The sequence below is a fragment of the Arachis stenosperma genome, chromosome 8, assembly GCF_014773155.1.
Source record: "Arachis stenosperma cultivar V10309 chromosome 8, arast.V10309.gnm1.PFL2, whole genome shotgun sequence".
Classification (NCBI taxonomy): Eukaryota; Viridiplantae; Streptophyta; class Magnoliopsida; order Fabales; family Fabaceae; genus Arachis; species Arachis stenosperma.
Genome location: NC_080384.1, coordinates 40,433,820 through 40,455,006, shown reverse-complemented (window position 1 = coordinate 40,455,006; position 21,187 = coordinate 40,433,820). Strand labels below are relative to the sequence as shown.

Sequence of the window (21,187 nt, the reverse complement as noted above, 5' to 3'; positions counted from 1 at the left end):
ATCAAATAAAAATATTCTACATCTTAATTTAATATTATTAATTAAATTTATGATTAATTTACTCTTTTAACTCTATTAATTCATATTATTCACACATTATTAAAAAATTTTATTGGTTATTTGTACTTTATCAAAAAAAAAAAAAAAACACAAGAAACCATGTTGGAACTTGTACAAAGAATTTAGAAATAATGTTAATAGAAAATAAAATCCTCTTGCGTTCACAAATTCTAATGTAAACGCCGAGTTGTCAATATTGAAGGTAATGAACTTTAACCGAAAGCAGTCTAAACTTATATTTTGTAAGATGATAATAATAATTGATGAAATTTCCTTCAAGTTTGGAGAAGTATAAAATGAGGTACAATATCAAATTTTAAATTTCTCACGGTGTGACAATTACTAGAGATTATAAGCATTATTGCGAAAGAAAATAAATATCAAACTTAAAATTCTTTTTACAAATGAACCATCAAATAATTTTGATAATTTTTTTTAAATAAAGATCAAATTTTAAATATTTTAATCATAAAAATTTTGGTTAAAAGCTTAGACAACTAGTAACCTGCCATTTAATCTAAAGATCTCCGGGGTCTTAATTATTAAATCAATCGCCGGTTTAATTGCGATAAACACACAAGTAAGAGACATGAAAGTATGGTGGTCCATGAAATGAAATAGCATATGAAAAGAAGAAAAATATCTTGTTGACTTGTTGGCAAAAGGTCAACAAATGGCAAATAATGGCACATGATTGAGAAGAGAGACAGAGAGTGTGTGATGGGTAGGTGCTGCAAATGCACATGACCTGTAATAATGCTCCGTACATTTCACATGCGACAGATAAGTACAATGCAAACTAAAAAACACTGGTGGGGGCACCCATGTTGTCTTATTATTACTACCATGAATAAGTATTGGCTAATTTTTTTTATATTGGGTTGTTATTGGTATTTTTCATTAATATTATAATATTTTAGTGTAATGCAGCAATATGGAATAAAAAGAAATTGTGAAGAACGATTTTAAATGAGACAAAAAATTAAAAAAAGTTAATTGAAATCGTGAATTACGATTTCAAGTAAGACAAAAAAAATAAGAAATTGTGAGTCACGATTTCAATTTTTTAATTTAAAACAATGTGATTTATAAAATTGTGAATAATGATTTCTTTTGTTATGTAAATCGTAAATAACGATTTATATTATGCATCACACTTGTAAAATACACCAATTTTAACTCATATTATCGTATTACACCGTTTCATCTATCATATAAAAAATAATTAACTCAATAAATATCTAATCAATAAAAAACTTGAACAATCTTATATTATCAAAAATATTATTAATAATTATTTAATAATTATAAATTACAAAAATTATTAGTTTCTAACGCTTCTCTCGTATAAAAATCAGATCCACCATGAGGGCTTTTCATTTTTGACGGGCGTTTTTTCGAATGGTAAACAAATAGGGCATTAATCTTAACAGTAATACTTGCAAGATAAAAAAAATTAAAATTTGTTTTATTTAATACTTATTAATTATTATTTTTGGCTATTTTTTTTATTTACTAAGTATGTTCGTAATCTTAAATGTATTATAATTTAATTTAGAAGATAAAATTTAAATTTTTTGAATTTTAAAAAGTACAAAAATCAAATTTTTTTTCGATTTTTGTTTAAAACAATTCGTGATATATAAATCAGAATCTCTGATTTTAATAACTCTCACAATTTATATAAATCAGAATAAAAGAATTCCTTAATATGACATCAGATATCATAATGAGTCAATGTAGCTGATTGTTTGTATCAGGCAATTCATATTTGATCCAAGCACGTCTCTATAAGGTCTAAGGCCTAGCGTGGTCCTTCCATTGTCCTTCGATCAGTCCAACATATATATTGCTGGCAAAGGATAATTATTGAGATCATATAATAAAATTAAAAAAAATGAAAATCAACGAAATAAAACACATGTATACAAGATCGTAATAGTGGTTAACAGCTTGACATTTAGACCGACATAGAATCGAAATTGCATTGTGAAAATACAATGAAAGGAGAGTTGGCTTATCTTATATGATCTTATCTAATATCTAAGCATCTCTCTATGTTGCCAAAGTTTGTCGGCATTTATCCCCCCTCGAATCTCTCTCACATGTTCATCACATGTGCTTAGGTCTTTGTATGTTTTTATTTATAACAAGATGTACACAGTTATCACTAGATCAGACTATATATTACCCATTTTGCAAGTTTTGATTCCAACAAAGTTTGCACTATATACATTGCATGATATCATTGGAAGCAAGGGGCAATCTATGGAAATAAAGCTAAATTGACAATTATACTATTAATTCAAAATCTAATAAATAAATACAATTATTAGTCAACAATTTTAGTTCTATCACGCCTATTATTTAATTTCAAGAATAATTATTCGAGTTAATACTTAAAATAGTTCTTAAAATTTGATTTTCGATTTAATTTAATTTTTTAATTTTTAATTGATTTCAATTGTACTTTAAAATTTTAAGACGTGACTCAAATTGGCATTTTCATTCGTTTCCGTCACTAAAAAAGTGACGTGACATATTTAGTTGATATTTAGTGTCTAAAATACAACAAAATAACGTAATTCAATAGGCAAACTCTCAATTGACCATTCTTTTTCCTTTTCTTCCTCAATCAGTAAATACCCAACCCTCTCTCTCACCTCAGTTCATCGTCGTCGCGCCTCCATCTTGCCTCCTTCCCATGTTCTCACACAGTCACACTCACAACGCTGTCGCGGTTCTCCTTCTCTCGTCACGACAATGCCGCTGGAAAGCACATCTTCAGAACCACTCATGACGTCGTCCTCGCCATTCTAGACCCAGCCGCTTCCTTCATTCACGGTGTCATCTCCTTTCTCCTTTGTGATGGTGCCGACCTCGGCAACTGTTGGCCCTGCATCGTACACCACTGCGGCTCGCAGATGTACTGTCGCCGCTGATGACATCTTCCTCAGCCGGATCCATTGCTTCCAGATTTGAATGCTCCATATGTAGATCTAGGTTTTCTTCTAATATTGCATCTTTAAATTCTGATGTATTTTTTATTTTATTTGAGAGCTCTGAAATTTCTCTTGAATTATGAGTAGTTCTTACATTTTCATCAATTTCATATTCTGGACTTATTGATTTGTAAACTGATCTTGTGAAATTGAATTTGTGATTTATTGTTGAATTTGTTGTTGAATTGCTTTTGAATCTGAATTTGCATAGACTCCTGCCTCTCTTTATTTTTTTTCTTGAATTTCTACTAATGCTGTTGTAATATCTTGCTCTGTTGATGGCTGAGATTTGGTTGTTTCTTGATCGATTTGTCGTTGTGGTTGTGGTAAAAGTCTAGCCTGAATCTCTTCCCACTCAATCTCCCAGTCTTCTACTTCATTCCAGCAAATTTCTGACAAAATTGGGTGCATCTCCAGTTGGAATTGATGCACGGCATCATTTTGTCAAACTTTAGGTGCCAACTACAACACGACGTAGTTTTTCTTGTACCAGGTGTCAACTAAACGTGTCACATTATTTTTTCGGTGATAGAAATGGATCGAAGGACCAACTTGAGTCACGCCTCAAAATTTCATGGTATAATTTTGGTCAATTGAAAATTAAAGAACTAAATTGAATCGGAAGTCAAATTTCAGGAACCATTTTAAATATTAACTCTAATGACTCAAATCAGCCTTTGAAATTTTTAAAATTAGATATTTTAGTCTTTTAGACTTTAAAATACAGAAAATAATCCCCAATGTTTATTTTTATTAGACAATACATTCTCCTTCCATTAATTATTAACAGTGTTTGTGGATATGAAATATTGACTCACACACGTGGCCGTTGAATGTTAACGTGTGCGATCTAGCCAAATTAGTCCCGAGAACGAAATACAAAATAATTTTCGAAGAATTAAAAAAATCTCAAAACAGTCCCTAAAAAATTTTTTAAAATCCAAAATAGCCCCTCCAAATTATTTATATATAATTATTTTTAAATTAATAAGTTTAATTTCTAAAATTTTTTATCTATTTATCTCAAATTTGACAATCTTAAATTATAAATTAATTTTAAAGTTTCTCTAAAAAAATTTAAATAATTAAATAAACATTTATTTTTGACCGTGTAAAATATTAATTTAATTTGTATGTACATATTCTATAATAATTTTTTAATGGTGAAGAAGAAAATGAGCTAGTGAAAAATTTTTATCTAACATAAAATTTTTTACATAAACAATTGAGAATATGTGTGCAAATACTTATGAAGATAACACTTTAAAACTTGCATACAATGCCAATCAATTCATCTATGAAGTCAAATTTATATGTTTTGGTCATTACAAAATCAATGTGGATGATTTACAAAATCCCAATGTAATAAGAAATTCCTAATACTTTGCAACACTTTAAGAAAAAATGTCTTAACAAATATTCAACTATTTTGTTCATATTTTTTTGAAAGTTTTCGGATTCACTAGATGTAATATTGCATAAAATAGGTTTACAATTAAAATTGTTTGTGGTACTACAATTACTAATTAAGTCAAGAAAAAATATATTTTTTCTACTTATTTTTCTAAGTTTATTTGGTGTCAATATCTTAAAAATTTATGTATATAAATAATGGCTTTTATAATGCAATAACCTCTTAAATTTAGTTGTTATTGTTATAGTTTCTACCTCACTTCGATGTAATAGGTGTCATAGATCAATTGTTAAATAATATTATTTCTTATGACATTTTAGTATTAATGAATAAAATTGTCTTTTAATTTATATATTGTTATTTTTTGTATTTTTATTTATTATATATATTTTTAATAATATTTTAGTATTTTGATTAAAAATATATTATAAGATGTTGATTATTGAAAAAGATTAAAAATATTTAAAAGAACTGTTTTTAAATTTTGAAATTTTTTTAGGAATTTTGAGATTTTTCAAATTTTTTGGAAATTTTACTTTTTAGGGATACTTGACGACTACGTGTACGAGTTAACGATCTATGTCAATAATCATCGTTAATGACTAACGAAAAAAAAACTGTATTGTCTAACAAAAATAAACGTTAGGACTGTTTTGTATATTTTAAAATTTGAGAACTAATTTGAATAATTACTCTAATTTCAATTACTTTCCCAACTTTTTAAATAGTAACGTAAATGGGAAAAAGAAAAGCTATAATACAATGTAAAAATATTTCAATTAAATTCCAAATTTTTTTTATACTACTGCAAATTTTTTATTTTTCATAATTGGGCTTTTTCAGTATATTCATTTTTTCAAAAGTGCAAAAAAAAAATGAAAGCTATTTTTTACTTAATAATTTAGCAAGAAGCACCCGGGACCCTAATAAATTCTGACAAGCGGTATATAGTGTGAATTATGAGAGTTATTTCTCCTGTAATGTATAATGTGTAGTCAGTTTTCTAAATAAAAGGATCCAATAATCTAACCCCGCTTGTGCAATAATTTAGGAGGTGCCATAATATCATATATATGATTGATAGAACTTAGTTGTTGTTTCTGGATATGGCACTCAACCAACAAGAACTTTATTGATGTAGGTGTGAGACTTTAATGAGCAAGAGACTCCAGTTGATTTCATAATCATATGATACATGTCGCAAAATCATATCATATCACACTATATGATAAGGGAATATAATTAATTGGATAACGTGGTTATTGTTACCAGTCAATGAAGGAATGTGCATGGTTGGATGCAGAAGCATATAGCAGTAGCAACAACATGTTAGTGAGATTGTCCCAAAACACCCATTATTCCTCCCATTCTTCACTTTACCCAACAATCCAATATTCATTATCTTTTCTCTTTTTTTTTTTTTGGTTTAAACAAATGAATTGACGAGATATTTAACACTAAAAAAAATATATATCACTATACTTGCGATTTTGAAAATTACTAAATTAATTCGAAAATATGGTTAAGTAATAGAAGTATCATTTCAATTATATATCAATATATCAAATTAGCGACCAAATAAAATATATTAAATGATTATATTAAGTGTGCACATGCAAAAAATAATTATCAAATTAGTTACCGATATAAAATCACTACAAGATACAAGGCAGATATAGCAGAGCTTTATTAGAGTTGGTTTTAAAAACAGCCGCCATCTGCAGTTTAGCGGCGATTTTTAAAAATAATTTAAACAATATATATTTATATATAAATACGTAATAATTAATTTAATGACTGATTTTTAGTGTGTACATAATATTTTTGTTAATATATATTTCAATTTTTGTATTGAACATTCAAAAAAAAACCCTAAATTATATCAAAACATCTATAAAAACTATTCAATCTTTTTTGTTGACTAGAAACTAAATACAAGGAAATAAACCAAAGGAATACAAGCCTACCTCAACTTCTGTAACACTATATTCTCATTAGAGATGGCAATAAGTTGGTAGTGGCAGATTTTTACACTACTTAACATCACCAAATCATACTTTATTCGGTATAGAATCCACTCTATTATTATCCATGAGACCATGAGTAATAAAAAACTATATTTTAACTCGTTTCATTCTTAATTCTCATGCATAACATAGCTCGAAGAATGCTCAGTCCTGGAACCTAGAGATCAAACTACTTACCAATTCCTTTGATAGGTTATTAGCACACTACACATGCATGCTTCGATATGAGTAATTAAACATACACTTTGTCCTTTTACCATTGTACACTTACTCTATGTAATATTAATATGAAACTAGTGTGCTGCTTAGAAAGTATAAAAGAATGGCTACTTTAAGGAAAGAAAGCAAGAACGTGAATGCAAGTTGTCTTAATTTCACACTTAAATATTATATTGAGCCCAATGCAAGTAAAAACAACGTTTACTTTAGTGTTTGAAATTACTTACTAAAATGAATTATTTTAATTTAAACGTGAAACATGTTGCAATAATTTATCTGGCATGCACTCCTTTTTAATAATTTACTAATTTTATACTCTCTCGTCCATTAGTTCAAGGTTTTGGTTAAAAAATTATAATAATATTATGTTAATTTGTTAATTGGACAAAAATTTGTAAATGAAAAATATTGAAAATGAACACTTATTTGATAATACAATCAGAGAGTATATATTAGTATAATTTGGACAAAAGGATTAGGCTAAGACCATTCATTAAAAGAATAAAAAAATTATAATATATGTTTAAGGATTTAATTTTTATATAACATTTAATTATGTATTATATCTCAATAAAAATAATTACTTTTTAAATTCATTACTTAAAAATTTGTGTAAATCTATAAATCTAATTGAATTTAATGATGACCGTGATATAATACCTAAGAACATTCTATTAAAATTTTATTTATAAATGTCGTTAAGGAGTGAAAATGGATCATTTCTATTTTTTTAATATTTAAGAGAATAAAGTGTGATTTTTCACTTTTAATTTTATAAATAGGATAAAAATAAATTAAAAAGAGAATAATAAAAGATAAAATTAAATACTAGACACTATTAAAAAAAATTTTTTCTACTGGAGAGAGAATCCACTCCTCAAATAAGTGAAGAAAAGTGTGGCAGAATGCAAATGCATGAACCTCGTGTTTCCATTTTGGACTGGACTCCAAAATAATAATTACTGGAGTTTCCAAAGGACACAAGAAAAACGACGTTTTGACCCAAAATATGAGTATAAGCTTGAGTCTTTGACCTCCTCCGCCCACCAAGAAAAGAAAAATAATATATATATATATATATATATATGAAAACCTTCCAAAGAAAATATAAGGTGAAAAAATTTTCCCAGCCAAAAAAATTGAAAAAAATAGAATAATTTATTACTTTTTCAAATTACTCGCTTCACAAAATAAGTTTTTTCTTTTTTACTTTTGAAATTCATTAAAAATTTGAAAAGGAAAAAAATTATTTTTTAATAAATTTAAAAAGTAAAAGAGATAACTATTTTAAAAATGAGAGTAATATTATAAGCTATGCTAATAGCAACACAAATGAAGAAAGGAAGGCATTTAGAAGTTAGTACGTATTTATTAAGAATTTAATTTTGATGTATTAATATTTTAGATTGTCATTCAATTACATCTATTTTTTTAGATTCATATAATCAATGTAAAAAGTAATTATTTTTTATAACGTGATCATACGTAATTAGATGTATGTGTAAAACTGTTTTATACTGAAAATATATCAAAATTAAATTAATTTGTTAATTGGTCTATGAGGCATACATTTGTTAATTTTATGGAAAATTTTCAGTGAGAGTCTCTTATAAATTTTACTCTTAATAAGCCAGACTTATAATGTAGTTAATTAATCTGAGTTTAATCTATAATTTACTATATTTTAAGTACTTAGTCTGACTTGGTTTGAATTTTGTTAAGAATGCTTTCTAATTTTTAATTTAAAAGAATTATTTTTATCTTTTTAAGAAAAGCAGCTGCAAATATGCGATATACCAAATTTAATATCTATATACTATATGCTATGTGCTTGGGTTTTCTTTTTGTGTAAATGCAGCATAGTAAATTAGTAATATGTTCATTATTTTTTGTCATACATAACAAGTTGATAACATACAACAACAATAAAACTCGGGCCTCAATAATACGCGTAGATATAATTTACATAGCCTTATGCAAAATACATTTGGGCTCTATATTTCCAATGGAGTCCATTTTATGATTGGGTTCGAAATTTGATTGGGCCAATAGTAGATGAGAACCCTTGACGTTAAGTGTGAGAGTGGGTGCAGCCGAGGTCTTAGATCAATGGCAGCATCATCTGCCTTGCTGGGAGCTACATCCAGGTTTGAATCCTGAATGAGAAATATAGAACTTATGTTAATAGTAGTAGTTGTGTGTGTGAGTGGATGTGTTGTGTAATTTAAAATTGGGGCTGTCCAATCCATCAATAAAAAAAAAAAAAGTGAAAGTGGGTGAATGTTGTAATATTATGTTGGAATATTATATTAGAGTAAACTATTAAAAATGATATTCAAAGTTGATATCATTAACAAAAATAATTTGAAAGATACTAACAATAAATAATATTCTAAAATATTTAAAAATGTAATAAAATAAATTAAATTTAAATATATATTTTTTAAAAATATTTTAGAGATCATATTTTGATTTAATTTTTTACAATCATCGTTAGACAAATAAGATCTTTTCTTTTTCAAAATTTGATAATTTGATAATTTATTGATTATTTTATCGCAATTTCAAATTATTCAGAGATTGTTTTGTCAATAATTTTTTTCATCTGAATCTTTCGAGTACCAAATTGATAGTTAACTCATTATATTAACCCACGGGAGGACCAAAAAGATAAATAAATAAATAAATAAACTCATTACTAATAGGAATAAACACAATTTTCTACTCACAAGAATTAGAGGAGCAACAATATTCACTCACAACAAGTATTAACACCAGCACAATAATACCCCATAGCAGTGAAAAAATTACATAAACCAGAAATTAGAAACAAGCTAACACACCAAGATTTTTGACGTGGAAAACCTCCTCAATGAGAGAAGTAAAAACTACGAGTCACCAAAACCAGGATATAGCTTCACTATGATGAAAAATAGGGTACAAGATAGTCACAAATTACTGTACAAAACGTGCATACAACAAGCCAAACAACTCAAGCTTCAAAACTTACAAAATAAGAACAAGAAGATGAAAATACCACAAAAATAGAGCTACTGTGCGTGGCCAATATCTCCAGCTACAGATGTCGAATTGAAGATCCGAACGGTGAAATCAAAGAACCAGATGTGTAGAACACACTGTCCAAATTTGAGCTCGATCCAACAGTTAACAAATCTGCAGTGACCAATTTACAGAGACAGCTTTGTGTATGTGCGAAAATGACTCTCTCTCTTCTCTTCTCTCTAGTGTTTGGTGTTCTCCTTGCAATTGAGACCTCTCTCTTTCAACCCTAACTCACCTCAACCACTTCAACTATTCATGGGCTTCGATACTAGCATTTGGGCTTTTTCTCCACATAGGAAGGGAGCCCAACAAATCTCCCCCTCACGACTATGTGGAGGTAACCGCCAATTTGGCGATTAAGCAACAAACTTCAAACTTCCATCTTGGTAATGCCTTGGTCATCATATCATAACTATTCTCATCAGTATGAACCTTTTCAAGTTTTAACAACTCAGCATCCAAAGCATCACATATCCAATGATACCTCACATCAATATGTTTGGATCAAGAATGAAAAGTAGAGTTTTTACCAAGATGTATAGCACTTTGACTATCACAAAACAACACATACCTCTCTTGAGTAGACCCGAGTTCCTTCAAGAATTTCTTCATCCAAAGCATCTCCTTGCACGCTTCGGTAATGGCAATAAACTCGTCCTCGGTAGTAGACAAAGCAACACATTTTTGTAATCTTGATTGCCAAGACACAGCTCCACCCGCAAAGTTGATCAAGAAGCCTGAAATGGACCTTCTAGAGTCATTATCTCCTGCCATGTATGAGTCAGTGTAACCAACTAGAATAGGCTTATCACTTCCATAACACAACTTCATGTTAGAAGTACCACAAAGATATCTCATTATCCATTTTACAGCATTCCAATGCTCTCTTCCTGGGTTTCAAACAAAACAGCTAACACAACCAACAACATGAGCTATATCCGATCTTGTGCACACCATAGCATATATTAAACTACCCACGACTAATGCATATGGAACTTTTTCCATGTCTTTCTTCTCTTCATCACTTGATGGACTTTGCTTACAACTCAATTTAAAGTATGTAGCAAGAGGAGTACTAACGGCCTTTGCTTTCTCCATTTGAAACATGTGCAACATTGTCTCTATGTATTTCTCCTGTGACAACCAAAGTTTCTTCTCTTTCTTTCACACTCGATTCTTATACCAAGAATCTCCTTTGCTGGCCCAAGGTACTTCATTGCAAATGACATTGCAAGTTGCTTCTTCAACATATCAATCCTAGAAGCATTCTGACCAACGATAAGCATGTCATCAACATATATCAAAAGGATAATAAAATCATTACTAGCAAACTGTTTAACAAATACACAATGATCATAAGTAGTCTTCTTGTAGCCTTGTTCTGCCATAACAGACTCGAACTTCTTCTACCATTGTCTCGGAGCTTGTTTCAAGCCATACAAGCTCTTCTTCAGTTTGCAAACATTATCCTCTTTGCCTTTTACCATGACCTTTAGGTTGTTCCATATAAATTTCATCCTTAAGATCACTATGAAAGAAAACAGTTTTCACATCCATCTGCTCTATCTCTAAATCAAGATTTGCATACAAACTCAAAACAGTCCTAATAGAAGATCTTCTCACAACCGGTGAAAAATTTTCATTATAGTCAACTCCCTTTTTCTGCCTGTAACCCTTGACCACCAATCTAGTCTTGTACCTTGGACACTGAAAATTTTCTTCATGCTTCAACCTATAAACCCACCTGTTTTGCAAAGCTTTCTTTCCTTTTGGCAACTCCACAAGCTCAAATGTTTGATTATCATATAAGAATTTCATTTCATCTTGCATTGCATCAAACCATTTCTTATTGTCGTCACCTTCCATAGCTTCCGCATAACATTCAGGTTCTCCCCTATCAGTCAAGGTCACGTATCCATGAGTAAATGTTACATAGTCACTAGAAGGATACCTCGTTGAAGGTCGTCGCTCTCTAGTAGACCTCCTAGGATGGAAACCTGGTGGATCTTCAGGTAGCTCAGGTTGATTATCAGCATCATCATCAACTAGAGCATCAATTGGATCTCCCATCTCCTGGTCATTAGGAACCAAAGGCTCATTTTGCTGCATATGCTCCTGATCTTGATTCTTTGCTAGTTCTGACAAAGGAGGCGGCTGAATTGGATCTACATCAGTCAAGTCACTGCTCTCTTATGATTGACTCTTCTTTGCCTTATCAATGTCCTCAATGGTCTGGTCTTCAATAAACTCTACATCACGGCTTCTTACAAGCTTCTTTTCAACTAGATTATAAAACCTGTAACCAAACTCATCTTGACCATAACCAATAAAAATGCACTGCCTAGTATTCACATCCAACTTGGACCTCTCATCCTTTGGAGCATGAACAAATGATTTGCATCCAAAGACTCTCAAGTGACCATACGAGACATCTTTGTCCGACCAAACATGATCCGAAACATCATTATCTAAAGCAATTGTAGGACTCAGATTAATCACATGAGCCGTTGTAAGTAGCGCTTCACCCCAAAAGACTTTAGATAGCTTAGCTTCAGTAAGCATACACCTAACTCTTTCAGTTAGTGTTCTATTCATCCTTTCTGCCAAACCATTCAACTGAGGTGTTTTAGGAGGTGTCTTTTCATGCCTAATGCCTTGTTATTTGCAATACTCATCAAATGGTCCACAATATTCGCCAACATTATCAGTGAGAATATATTTAAGCTTTTTACCTATTTGCCTCTCAACCAAAGCTTGGAATTGTTTGAACTTTTCCAAAGCTTGGTTCTTTGTTTTCAAAGCATAAGTCCAAAGCTTTCTTGAATGATCATCAATAAAAGTAATAAAGTAAATAGCTCCACTAAAAGACCGTACCTTCAAAGGACCACAAATATCGAAATATGCCAATTCCAAGAAGTCTGATTTTCTTGAAGGTTGATGTTTCTTGAAAGATAATATTCTTTGTTTGCCAGCCATGCAATGAGAACATTTCTCCAATAACTCTGCATTTTTCAAACCTGAAAGAGCATCCTTTCGAGCCAAATAGCTAAGTCCTTTTTCACTAATATGACGAAGTCTTCTGTGCCACAAGTTACAAATTTCTTTACTTTCAATAGCATTCACACTACCTTTTGCAATCATGGCATGCATCACATACAAACTTGAAGTACCTTTTTATCGAGCCACCACTAAGTTGCCTTTAGTAAGCTTCCATTGTCCAAAGTCGAAAGTGTTTACAAAGCCTTCATTATCAAGTCTTTTAACTGAAACCAAATTCAAGCGAACACCTGGAGCGTGTCTAACATCTTTGAGTAGCAGCTTCATTCCCATATTAGTCTCAAGACAAACATCTCCTACACCAATAACCTTGGCCAAGCCATCATTACCCATCTTAAGTACTCCAAAATTACCTGGAGTATAAGAAGTGAAGAACTCCTTCTTCGGTGTAACATGTATTGAGGCGCCACTATCAATTACCCAGTTGAACTCATCATCAGAGACAAGATTGACCTTATACTCATAATCAGCAATATCAATAGTAAGAAGATCATCTGAAATAGAAGATACACGATCGTTGCCACTATCGTCCTTCTTTTCTTGCTTACGTTTGTTCTCCTTTTTCCAAAGATAGCAATATTTTTTAACGTGACCCATTTTGTGACAATAGTGACACTCAACATTCTTGTATCTTCCCTTGGATTTGCTCCTGCTTTTACCTCTACCCTTTTGAACTCTATTCTAATTTTTTCCCTGGTTTCAGTGACTAATATTTCAGAGTGTGACGAAGAATTCTGCGTCTTCCTTCTCATCTCTTCATTTAAAATGCCACCTTTAACAAGTTGCATGCTCACTTTACCATTCGGAGCAGAATTAGTAAGAGAGATACGAAAAGTCTCCCAAGAATCTAGTAGAGTATTTAGCAATCACAATCCTTGAACCTCATCTTCAAACTTGATTCCCATGCTTGATAACTGATCTAGAACCCCTTGAAATTTATTCAAGTGATCTAATACTTGTGACCCCTCCTTGTATCTCAAATTCATCAACATATTCAACAAGTACAATTTATTATTGCCAGACTTGGAAGCATACAAGGATTCAATTTGATTCCACAAAGCCCTAGCATGAATCTCATTAATAATGTGATTATAAGCATTATCATCCACCCATTGCCTAATAAAACCACAAACTTGTTGGTGTTCAAACTCTCATTCTTCATCTGTTTTAGATTCTGATTTTGGTGTAGAAAATACGGGTAAATGTAGATTTTTGACAAACAAAAAATCTTTCATTTTGCCCTTCCATATATGGTAATTAGTGCCATTCAAACTTATCATCCTAGTAGAATTATTTGCCTCCATCTTTCAAGCAAGTTATAACCAAATACCCAAAATTGAGCTCTGATGCCAATTGATAGGAATAAACATAATTCCCTACTTGCAAGAATTAGAAGAGCAATAATATCCACTCACAACAAGTATTAACACCAGCACAATAATACCCAATAGCAGCGGAAAAATCACATAAACCAGAAATTAAAAACAAGCTAACACATCAAGATTTTTGACGTGGAAAACCTCCTCAATGAGAGAAGTAAAAACCACGAGTCACCAAGACCAGGATATAGCTTCACTATGATGAAAAATAGGGTACAATAGAGTCACAAATTATTGCACAAAACGTGCATACAACAAGCCAAATAACTCAAGCTTCAAAGCTTACAAAATAAGAACAAGAAGATGAAAATACCACAAAAATAGAGTTACTGTGCATGGCCAATATCTCTAGCTACAGATGTCAAATTGAAGATCCGAACGGTGAAATCAAAGAACTAGATATGTAGAACACACTGTCCAAATTTGAGCTCGATCCAACGGTTAACGAATCTGCAGTGACTAATTTACAGAGACAGCTTTGTATGTGTGCGAAAATAACTCTCTCTCTTCTCTTCTCTCTAGTGTTTGGTGTTCTCCTTGCAATTGAGACCTCTCTCTTTCAACCCTAACTCACCTCAGCCACTTTAACTATTCATGGACTTGAATACTAGTATTTGAACTTTTTCTCTACATAAAAAGGGAGTCCAAAAACCCAACAATTACATACTAAGATGCATATGAGAACTATATATTTGGAGTAATATGCTAATAATGTTTTTAAAAGATTATCAAAAAAGATATTCTTCAAGGATTAAAACGATAAAAAATATCTCCAAAAAATTTAAAATGTTAAAAATAATTAAATATTATATATATTTTAAAATAATATTAGAGATTCGATTTTATTTTCAATTTTTACATGATTAATAAAATAAGATACTTTAATAGTTAAAGTTTAAGTGATTTTACAAAACTGAAATTTTGTTTTTGTGAACGACTTTAAATTTTAAAAAATAAAAAATAGTTTAGAAATCAAATTTTACATTAATTTATTTTTTATACATTTTTTAAATAAATATTCAAATATTTCTACAAACATTTGAGTAAATTACAAACCATTTCGTCAAATACCGAAAAAAGTTTACCACTTGTAAAAAGGACATTTTGTTGTTATTTTGGTCATTTTTTAAAATTTTTTTAAAGCATATTTTGGTTTTGATTTTTTCGAAATATTCTATCTACGCGTAAATCTTTGGAGACCATTTTTTTTTTTATAATTTCCTCTATTTATTTGTCTGATTGTCTCTAATTTCTTGCTTTTAGCTCTTCCACATAAGTATTTTTACTATTTTTATTCTATAATCATACCTTATGGTATCATCATTTCTTCTACCACTATCAATATTAATATTAATACCATTAATATCACAATTTTTTTCTTTTTTTTAAAAAAAAAATTTGTGCTGTATTTTTTTTCTTTGTGACAATATTTTTTATATATAGTAGTCTTTTTTCACTTAATCATTATGAGTGAAAGACTTTTTTAATAATAAATTAATAAATAAAATCTTCTTAAATTTAATTTTTGTTATTATTTGATAAATTTTTTAACAAAAAACTTATATTATCTCAAATAATAAAATTTAAAAAAATTAATAAAAATTATATTAAAAATAGAGAGAAATCGGATTGAATTTTACTTACATAAATATCTATGCAACAAAATTATTAATAAGAGCACAGTCCATAGAATCGTAAAATTGAGACTAGACCTTACCCGGAATAATCACGAGGTGGGGTCTTAATGGTCCACATAATAATGAGAAAAATAAAAAGCTGAGCTAACTTCACCGTGAAATTTATTATTGAAGGAATCTTGAAGCTCATGCTCACAGTGATAGAGTGGATAAAGATAGAAAAAGGATAAGAACCCATGCAGCAGTTACAACTTACAATTACAAACCCACAGGATGTTACAAAATACAATGGCTTATCCGAAAATTTTATTTTATTTTACCACAACATTTCCAATTTTTAATATTTGTATATATATGGACAAATATTTCAATCTTTTCTTTGAAAGGTCAAAATAGCCGGCTTCCGATAAAAGATAAACAAGAAAATTAAGAAGCGGAGAAGTATAAGATAATAAATAGAAATGAGTACTCTTTTGATTTATAAAGTTTAGGATTAAAAGTAAATTTATTTTTAATTTTATTTTTTATTTAAAATTATTTTTAATGTTTTATTTCATATTAAAATTATTATTTTAAATAAATTATTTTTTAAATAATAAAAATATTTTTTATCTTTTTTATTGGCTGTTCTCTTCCTTTAATCAAGACAATGAATTATGATTCTTTAAAATTTGAATTTTATATTAGAGAGTAAAGTGTGATCTCTTATTCTTAAATAGTTTTTTTTCATATTTATTTTTGGTTCTACCTATAAAATAAATTGTGAGAGATCACACTTTACTCTCTAAAATGAAATTCAAACTTTAGAAGATCAAAATCCCAATAAAATACTCTTTTATCCTAATGTTTTATACTCTTTTTCCTTCTTTTTCTCTTTTTTCTCCTCCTTCTCTTCTTTTTTTCTTAATCAGACCACCCTTTAAACCAACTCTCTTCTTCCTCCTGAACATCTTTTTTCTAATTTTGGTATTCTTCAAAATCGTGTTGTTATTGTGTTGTTGTTGTTGTTGCATGTGTTGAAAAAGGAAACTACGACAGAGATCTACCATCAAGGACTCTTCCGCCACTGTCGAGATTGACGGTCGCCCTCGCCTTGCCACGCCGCGCCCTCGCCTCGCCTCACCATTGAAGGGCATCTTATCTGCCGTCGTCGCCCTCCTCTTCGTCGTCGGTCACGGTGCCATCACTGCCGTCACCGTTTACTTAGTCGGCTGTCGACGACCTTCGTTCTCCGGCAATAGCATCGCAGTGGCAGAATAAATCAGTGACATTACTATGTCTACTTTGTTCTGGATCTTGTTTGTCTTATTTTGTAATTGATTAAGTTTTTCATTTTTTTATGAAAAATCTGAATGCTTTACTGCTGTTGTTGTTGTTGTTGTTGTTGGATTTGATGTTGCATTTAAAACAAATATTTTTGAAGCGTTGGAGATGGTGGTGAACATTGAGGTTGATCTTCTCTGCTTCTCTATTAGTGTTTGCAGGGACTTCTCTAGTTTCAGATCTCCTTTTCCTTCCTTTTCTGGCGATAATTTTTAAGAGCAACATTAGCGGCAGTTTCGATGGTGGTGACCACGATTTTGAGTTTTCTCTCTCTCATTCTCTTGTTCTCTCACTTTCCCTCTCTTTTCGACAGTGTCATTCTCTTTCTCAATCTCTTTGAAATATATGAGGTTGTTGATATTGTTTTTGAATTTGAATGTTATGTTGTTGATGATAAATTTTTAAATTTAAATGTTATGTTGTTATTGTTGATGGATTAAAATGAATAAATATGAAAAGAGGAATAATTGGTGGTAATAAGAGTGGTGATGGTGGCGGTGAACGATGGAATTAGGATAAAAAAAAATATAAGGGTATTTTTGTCTGAAAAAAGTTGAAAGAACGATTTTAATACCAAATAAAACATTGAAGAACGATTTTAAAATCCAAAATAAAATTAAGGACGAATTTAATTTTAACCCTAAATTTTAGAGATTAAAACAGTATTTATTCCTAATAAATATTATTTTTTTTATCAAAAAATAAAAATTCCAAGTGGATGAAAGAAGAATGATTAGTTTGTCCATTGCTTGCATGATTGAGGGACTTTTGTGCCCAAACAAGGGAAAAGTGATATCATTCTCTCCCATGGTAATAGCAATCAGGAACTTGGAAATTAAAAGATGTTGATGAAAGCGACAAAGTAGGACCACATACTTTGTCTTGAGAAAGAAAACAACAAAAGAGCCTAATAAATCTTATTTATTAATAGCTTCTTACACTTAAATTAACTAAGTTTAACATTTTAACTAACTGCAAAATTTTTGTATTATTATTATTATTATACACATTTAATTATTTATTTAATTTAGGTAACGAGTATAATTTTATAAAATTTAATTATTCTATTAGTCTCTATAATTTTACTAAATTTATAATTAGGTTTTTATATATTTTTAATTAGATTCCTACATTTTGTAATTAGCTCATTTCTATATTAAAAACGTTAAAATTAACGATTAATTAGATTTTTAATTGTGGATATTTTTAATTTGTGAAAAATATTCCTCTAATATTTTTTACATCAACAATGACCTAATTATAAAACTAAAAGCAGTGTAAAAATTCAATTAAAAAGGAAAAAAAGATTAAGTACGATTTTGGTTCCTAAAGTATAGGCCGAAAAAATTGTCCTAAGATTTAACTTGATTTTAAAATCGTCCTTATCTTCTTCTTCTTCCCTTTTCTTTCGCAGGAAGAGAAATACTTCATTTCTTTTATTTTTTTATTTTATAAGTTTTATTATGAGTAATTTGGTCCAAAATTTTAAAATTTAAGTAAAAATGACGATTTTAAAATTTAGTTTTAAATTTTAGAGATGATTTTGTATGAAAAAAAAAAGATTGAGAACGAAAAATTTTTTTGTTTATACCTTAAGAACTAAAATCGTACTTAACCAAAAAAAAATAAAGACCTAATTATAAATTTAGTAAAACTATATACCTAATAAAATAATTCAACTTTGTATAAAATTATCCAATTCAGTTCATATCTTTAAATAATTTTTTAAATGACAAATTAAAAATTAATTATTTTTATTTATATGATAATGCATAATTAATTATTTATATAAAATTCTTTTATGATATCCGTGCATAAAAATCAAATTGTTAATTATACAAGAAAATAAAGAAAAAAATTTGTGCAACCTATAAAAAAGTTATATAAACACAAACATACATATAGAAAGCAAGATCAAAGTATACAAAAAAAATTATTGGCATGATTTATTAGTTATTACTCATAAAGGAATTAACAATCATGCCTCTTAATAATTTTCTTTTTTATATAATAATAATAATTGTCCAACTTAATTGTTAGAATATAAATTCTCACAAGAAAATATCTTACTATAAAAACCAAAATCTGGATGCTTATCCACCAAACTAGGTCCCACGCCCACAAAGTTGATGAAGACACACACGCCACCCTCTTAACACTTGAAGATAGCTAGGTACTACTTACTATCATTGCCACCATATAAATATTAGAATTTCTCCTATGCTTCAAACCCTGCATTATTTCATTCCCTTTGATCTACAAATAGCTAAATCATTATTATCATTATTATTAAGCCAAAACCAATAAAGAAAAATGCTAGCCATATTCCACAAGGCTTTTGCAAATCCACCAGATGAGTTGAATAGTCCAGCTTCTTACAAAGGTTCCAAGAAGCCTAAGATTCCTGAAGAGACTCTCAGAGATTTTCTTTCCCTTCATCCAAACAACACTTGCTCTATCAGCTTTGGCCATGCTGCTGTTTTAGCTTATGTCCGCCCTGATAATCCTTTCTCTCTTAATAACCAAAGGTTATTTATTTATTATTATCATTACCATACTTTCACAATTCAAAATTTAAATAATTGATTTAGATTATTCTAATAAAGAGAGGTACTTTACTGGCAGGTTGTTTTGTGGGTTTGATGACATATATTGTGTGTTCTTGGGGAGCTTGAAGAATCTATCATACATGAACAAGCAGTATGGATTGTCAAAGGGAAGCAATGAAGCCATGCTTGTGATTGAAGCTTACAAGACCCTACGTGACAGAGGTCCATACCCTGCAGATCAAGTTGTCAAGGAACTTGATGGTAGCTTTGCCTTTGTTGTCTATGACAGCAAGGTTGGCAGTGTCTTTGCAGCACTGGTAATTAATTAATTAATTACTTAATTAATATTAATTCCTAAACAAATTTTAATTATTGCTGAATTATGATTATGATTGTTTCAGGGTTCTGATGGAGGGGTGAAGTTGTATTGGGGAATTGCAGCTGATGGATCTGTGGTGATCTCTGATGATCTGCAAGTTATCAAAGAGGGTTGTGCCAAATCATTTGCTCCTTTTCCAACTGGTAATTAAATTAATAAATATTTTTTTATTTATTTTAGATTTTAGGATCTATTATTATCTTTCAAAGTCCAATCAAATTGGTGAAAAGTTTCCTTTAAATTAGAGCCTAATGCATTATGAGTACATGTGAGTTACTTTAGAGTGACCAAAATGAAGATTATAAATTATGTTTAATTAATAATTATGATTAGAAATTTAGTAAGGATTGACAAGATAGTTTTGTTGGGATTGGAATGAATATGGAATGCAGGGTGTATGTTCCACAGTGAAGGGGGTTTGATGAGCTTTGAGCACCCAATGAACAAGTTGAAGGCAATGCCAAGAATAGACAGTGAAGGTGCAATGTGTGGAGCCAATTTTAAGGTTGATAAGTTCTCAAGAGTCAACAGCATTCCAAGAGTTGGAAGTCAATCTAACTGGATGGAATGGGATCAACATTAACCTTGTTATTACTATTAGTATTTTCACAATAGGAATGTAAACCAAAAATATGTCACATATCAATGTTTCTATGTTTCCTTTAATTTTCTCTCTAACCCAGATTGTCTTGTTTTCTGCTTGCTTGTAATGTTTTCTGTTCTGTTTCTTTAACTTAGTATAAATAATACAACACTCAAAATGCTTTTTTTTTTCTTTTTAAAGGCATAATTTTGTTTTGAGTCATTGTTCTCTAATTTTCCATAATTATGCAAAAAAGAAAATAGAAGAGTTAAAAAATAAAAATATTTAAAAAAAATAATTTTTTGTTCTATATGGAAGTAGGTCATCGGAATCTTATGGTATGAATGATAATGACAAATAAATCATTGTAGATGCAAAGTATCAACTAAAGTTGGGAATTTTTTTATTTAAATTAAATAAATATATAAATTACAGAAATACATGAAAGGTAAAGTATTTATAAAAATGCGTATTTTCTTATAAATTTCGGATATT

At 29.7% G+C, this 21,187-nt stretch overlaps 1 protein-coding gene across 1 annotated transcript; it reads left to right on the top strand.

Annotated features, from left to right (window-relative positions):
• The first annotated feature begins 19,397 nt into the window (after positions 1-19,397).
• On the top strand, positions 19,398-20,910 carry LOC130943549 (stem-specific protein TSJT1). The gene is made up of 4 exons (XM_057871471.1): positions 19,398-19,709; positions 19,807-20,047; positions 20,132-20,252; positions 20,502-20,910. Exons 1-4 carry the CDS (start codon positions 19,495-19,497, stop codon positions 20,690-20,692), a joined length of 768 nt encoding a protein of 255 aa, XP_057727454.1. The 5' UTR covers positions 19,398-19,494; the 3' UTR covers positions 20,693-20,910.
• Positions 20,911-21,187: the final 277 nt, after the last annotated feature.

Excerpts from the sequence above, each read along its gene's own strand:
- LOC130943549 (XM_057871471.1), top strand. The coding sequence starts at position 19,495 with ATGCTAGCCATATTCCACAAGGCTTTTGCAAATCCACCAGATGAGTTG. Across the intron at positions 19,710-19,806 it reads TTCTCTCTTAATAACCAAAG|GTTGTTTTGTGGGTTTGATG; the intron begins GTTATTTATTTA and ends CTTTACTGGCAG. Across the intron at positions 20,253-20,501 it reads ATTTGCTCCTTTTCCAACTG|GGTGTATGTTCCACAGTGAA; the intron begins GTAATTAAATTA and ends TATGGAATGCAG.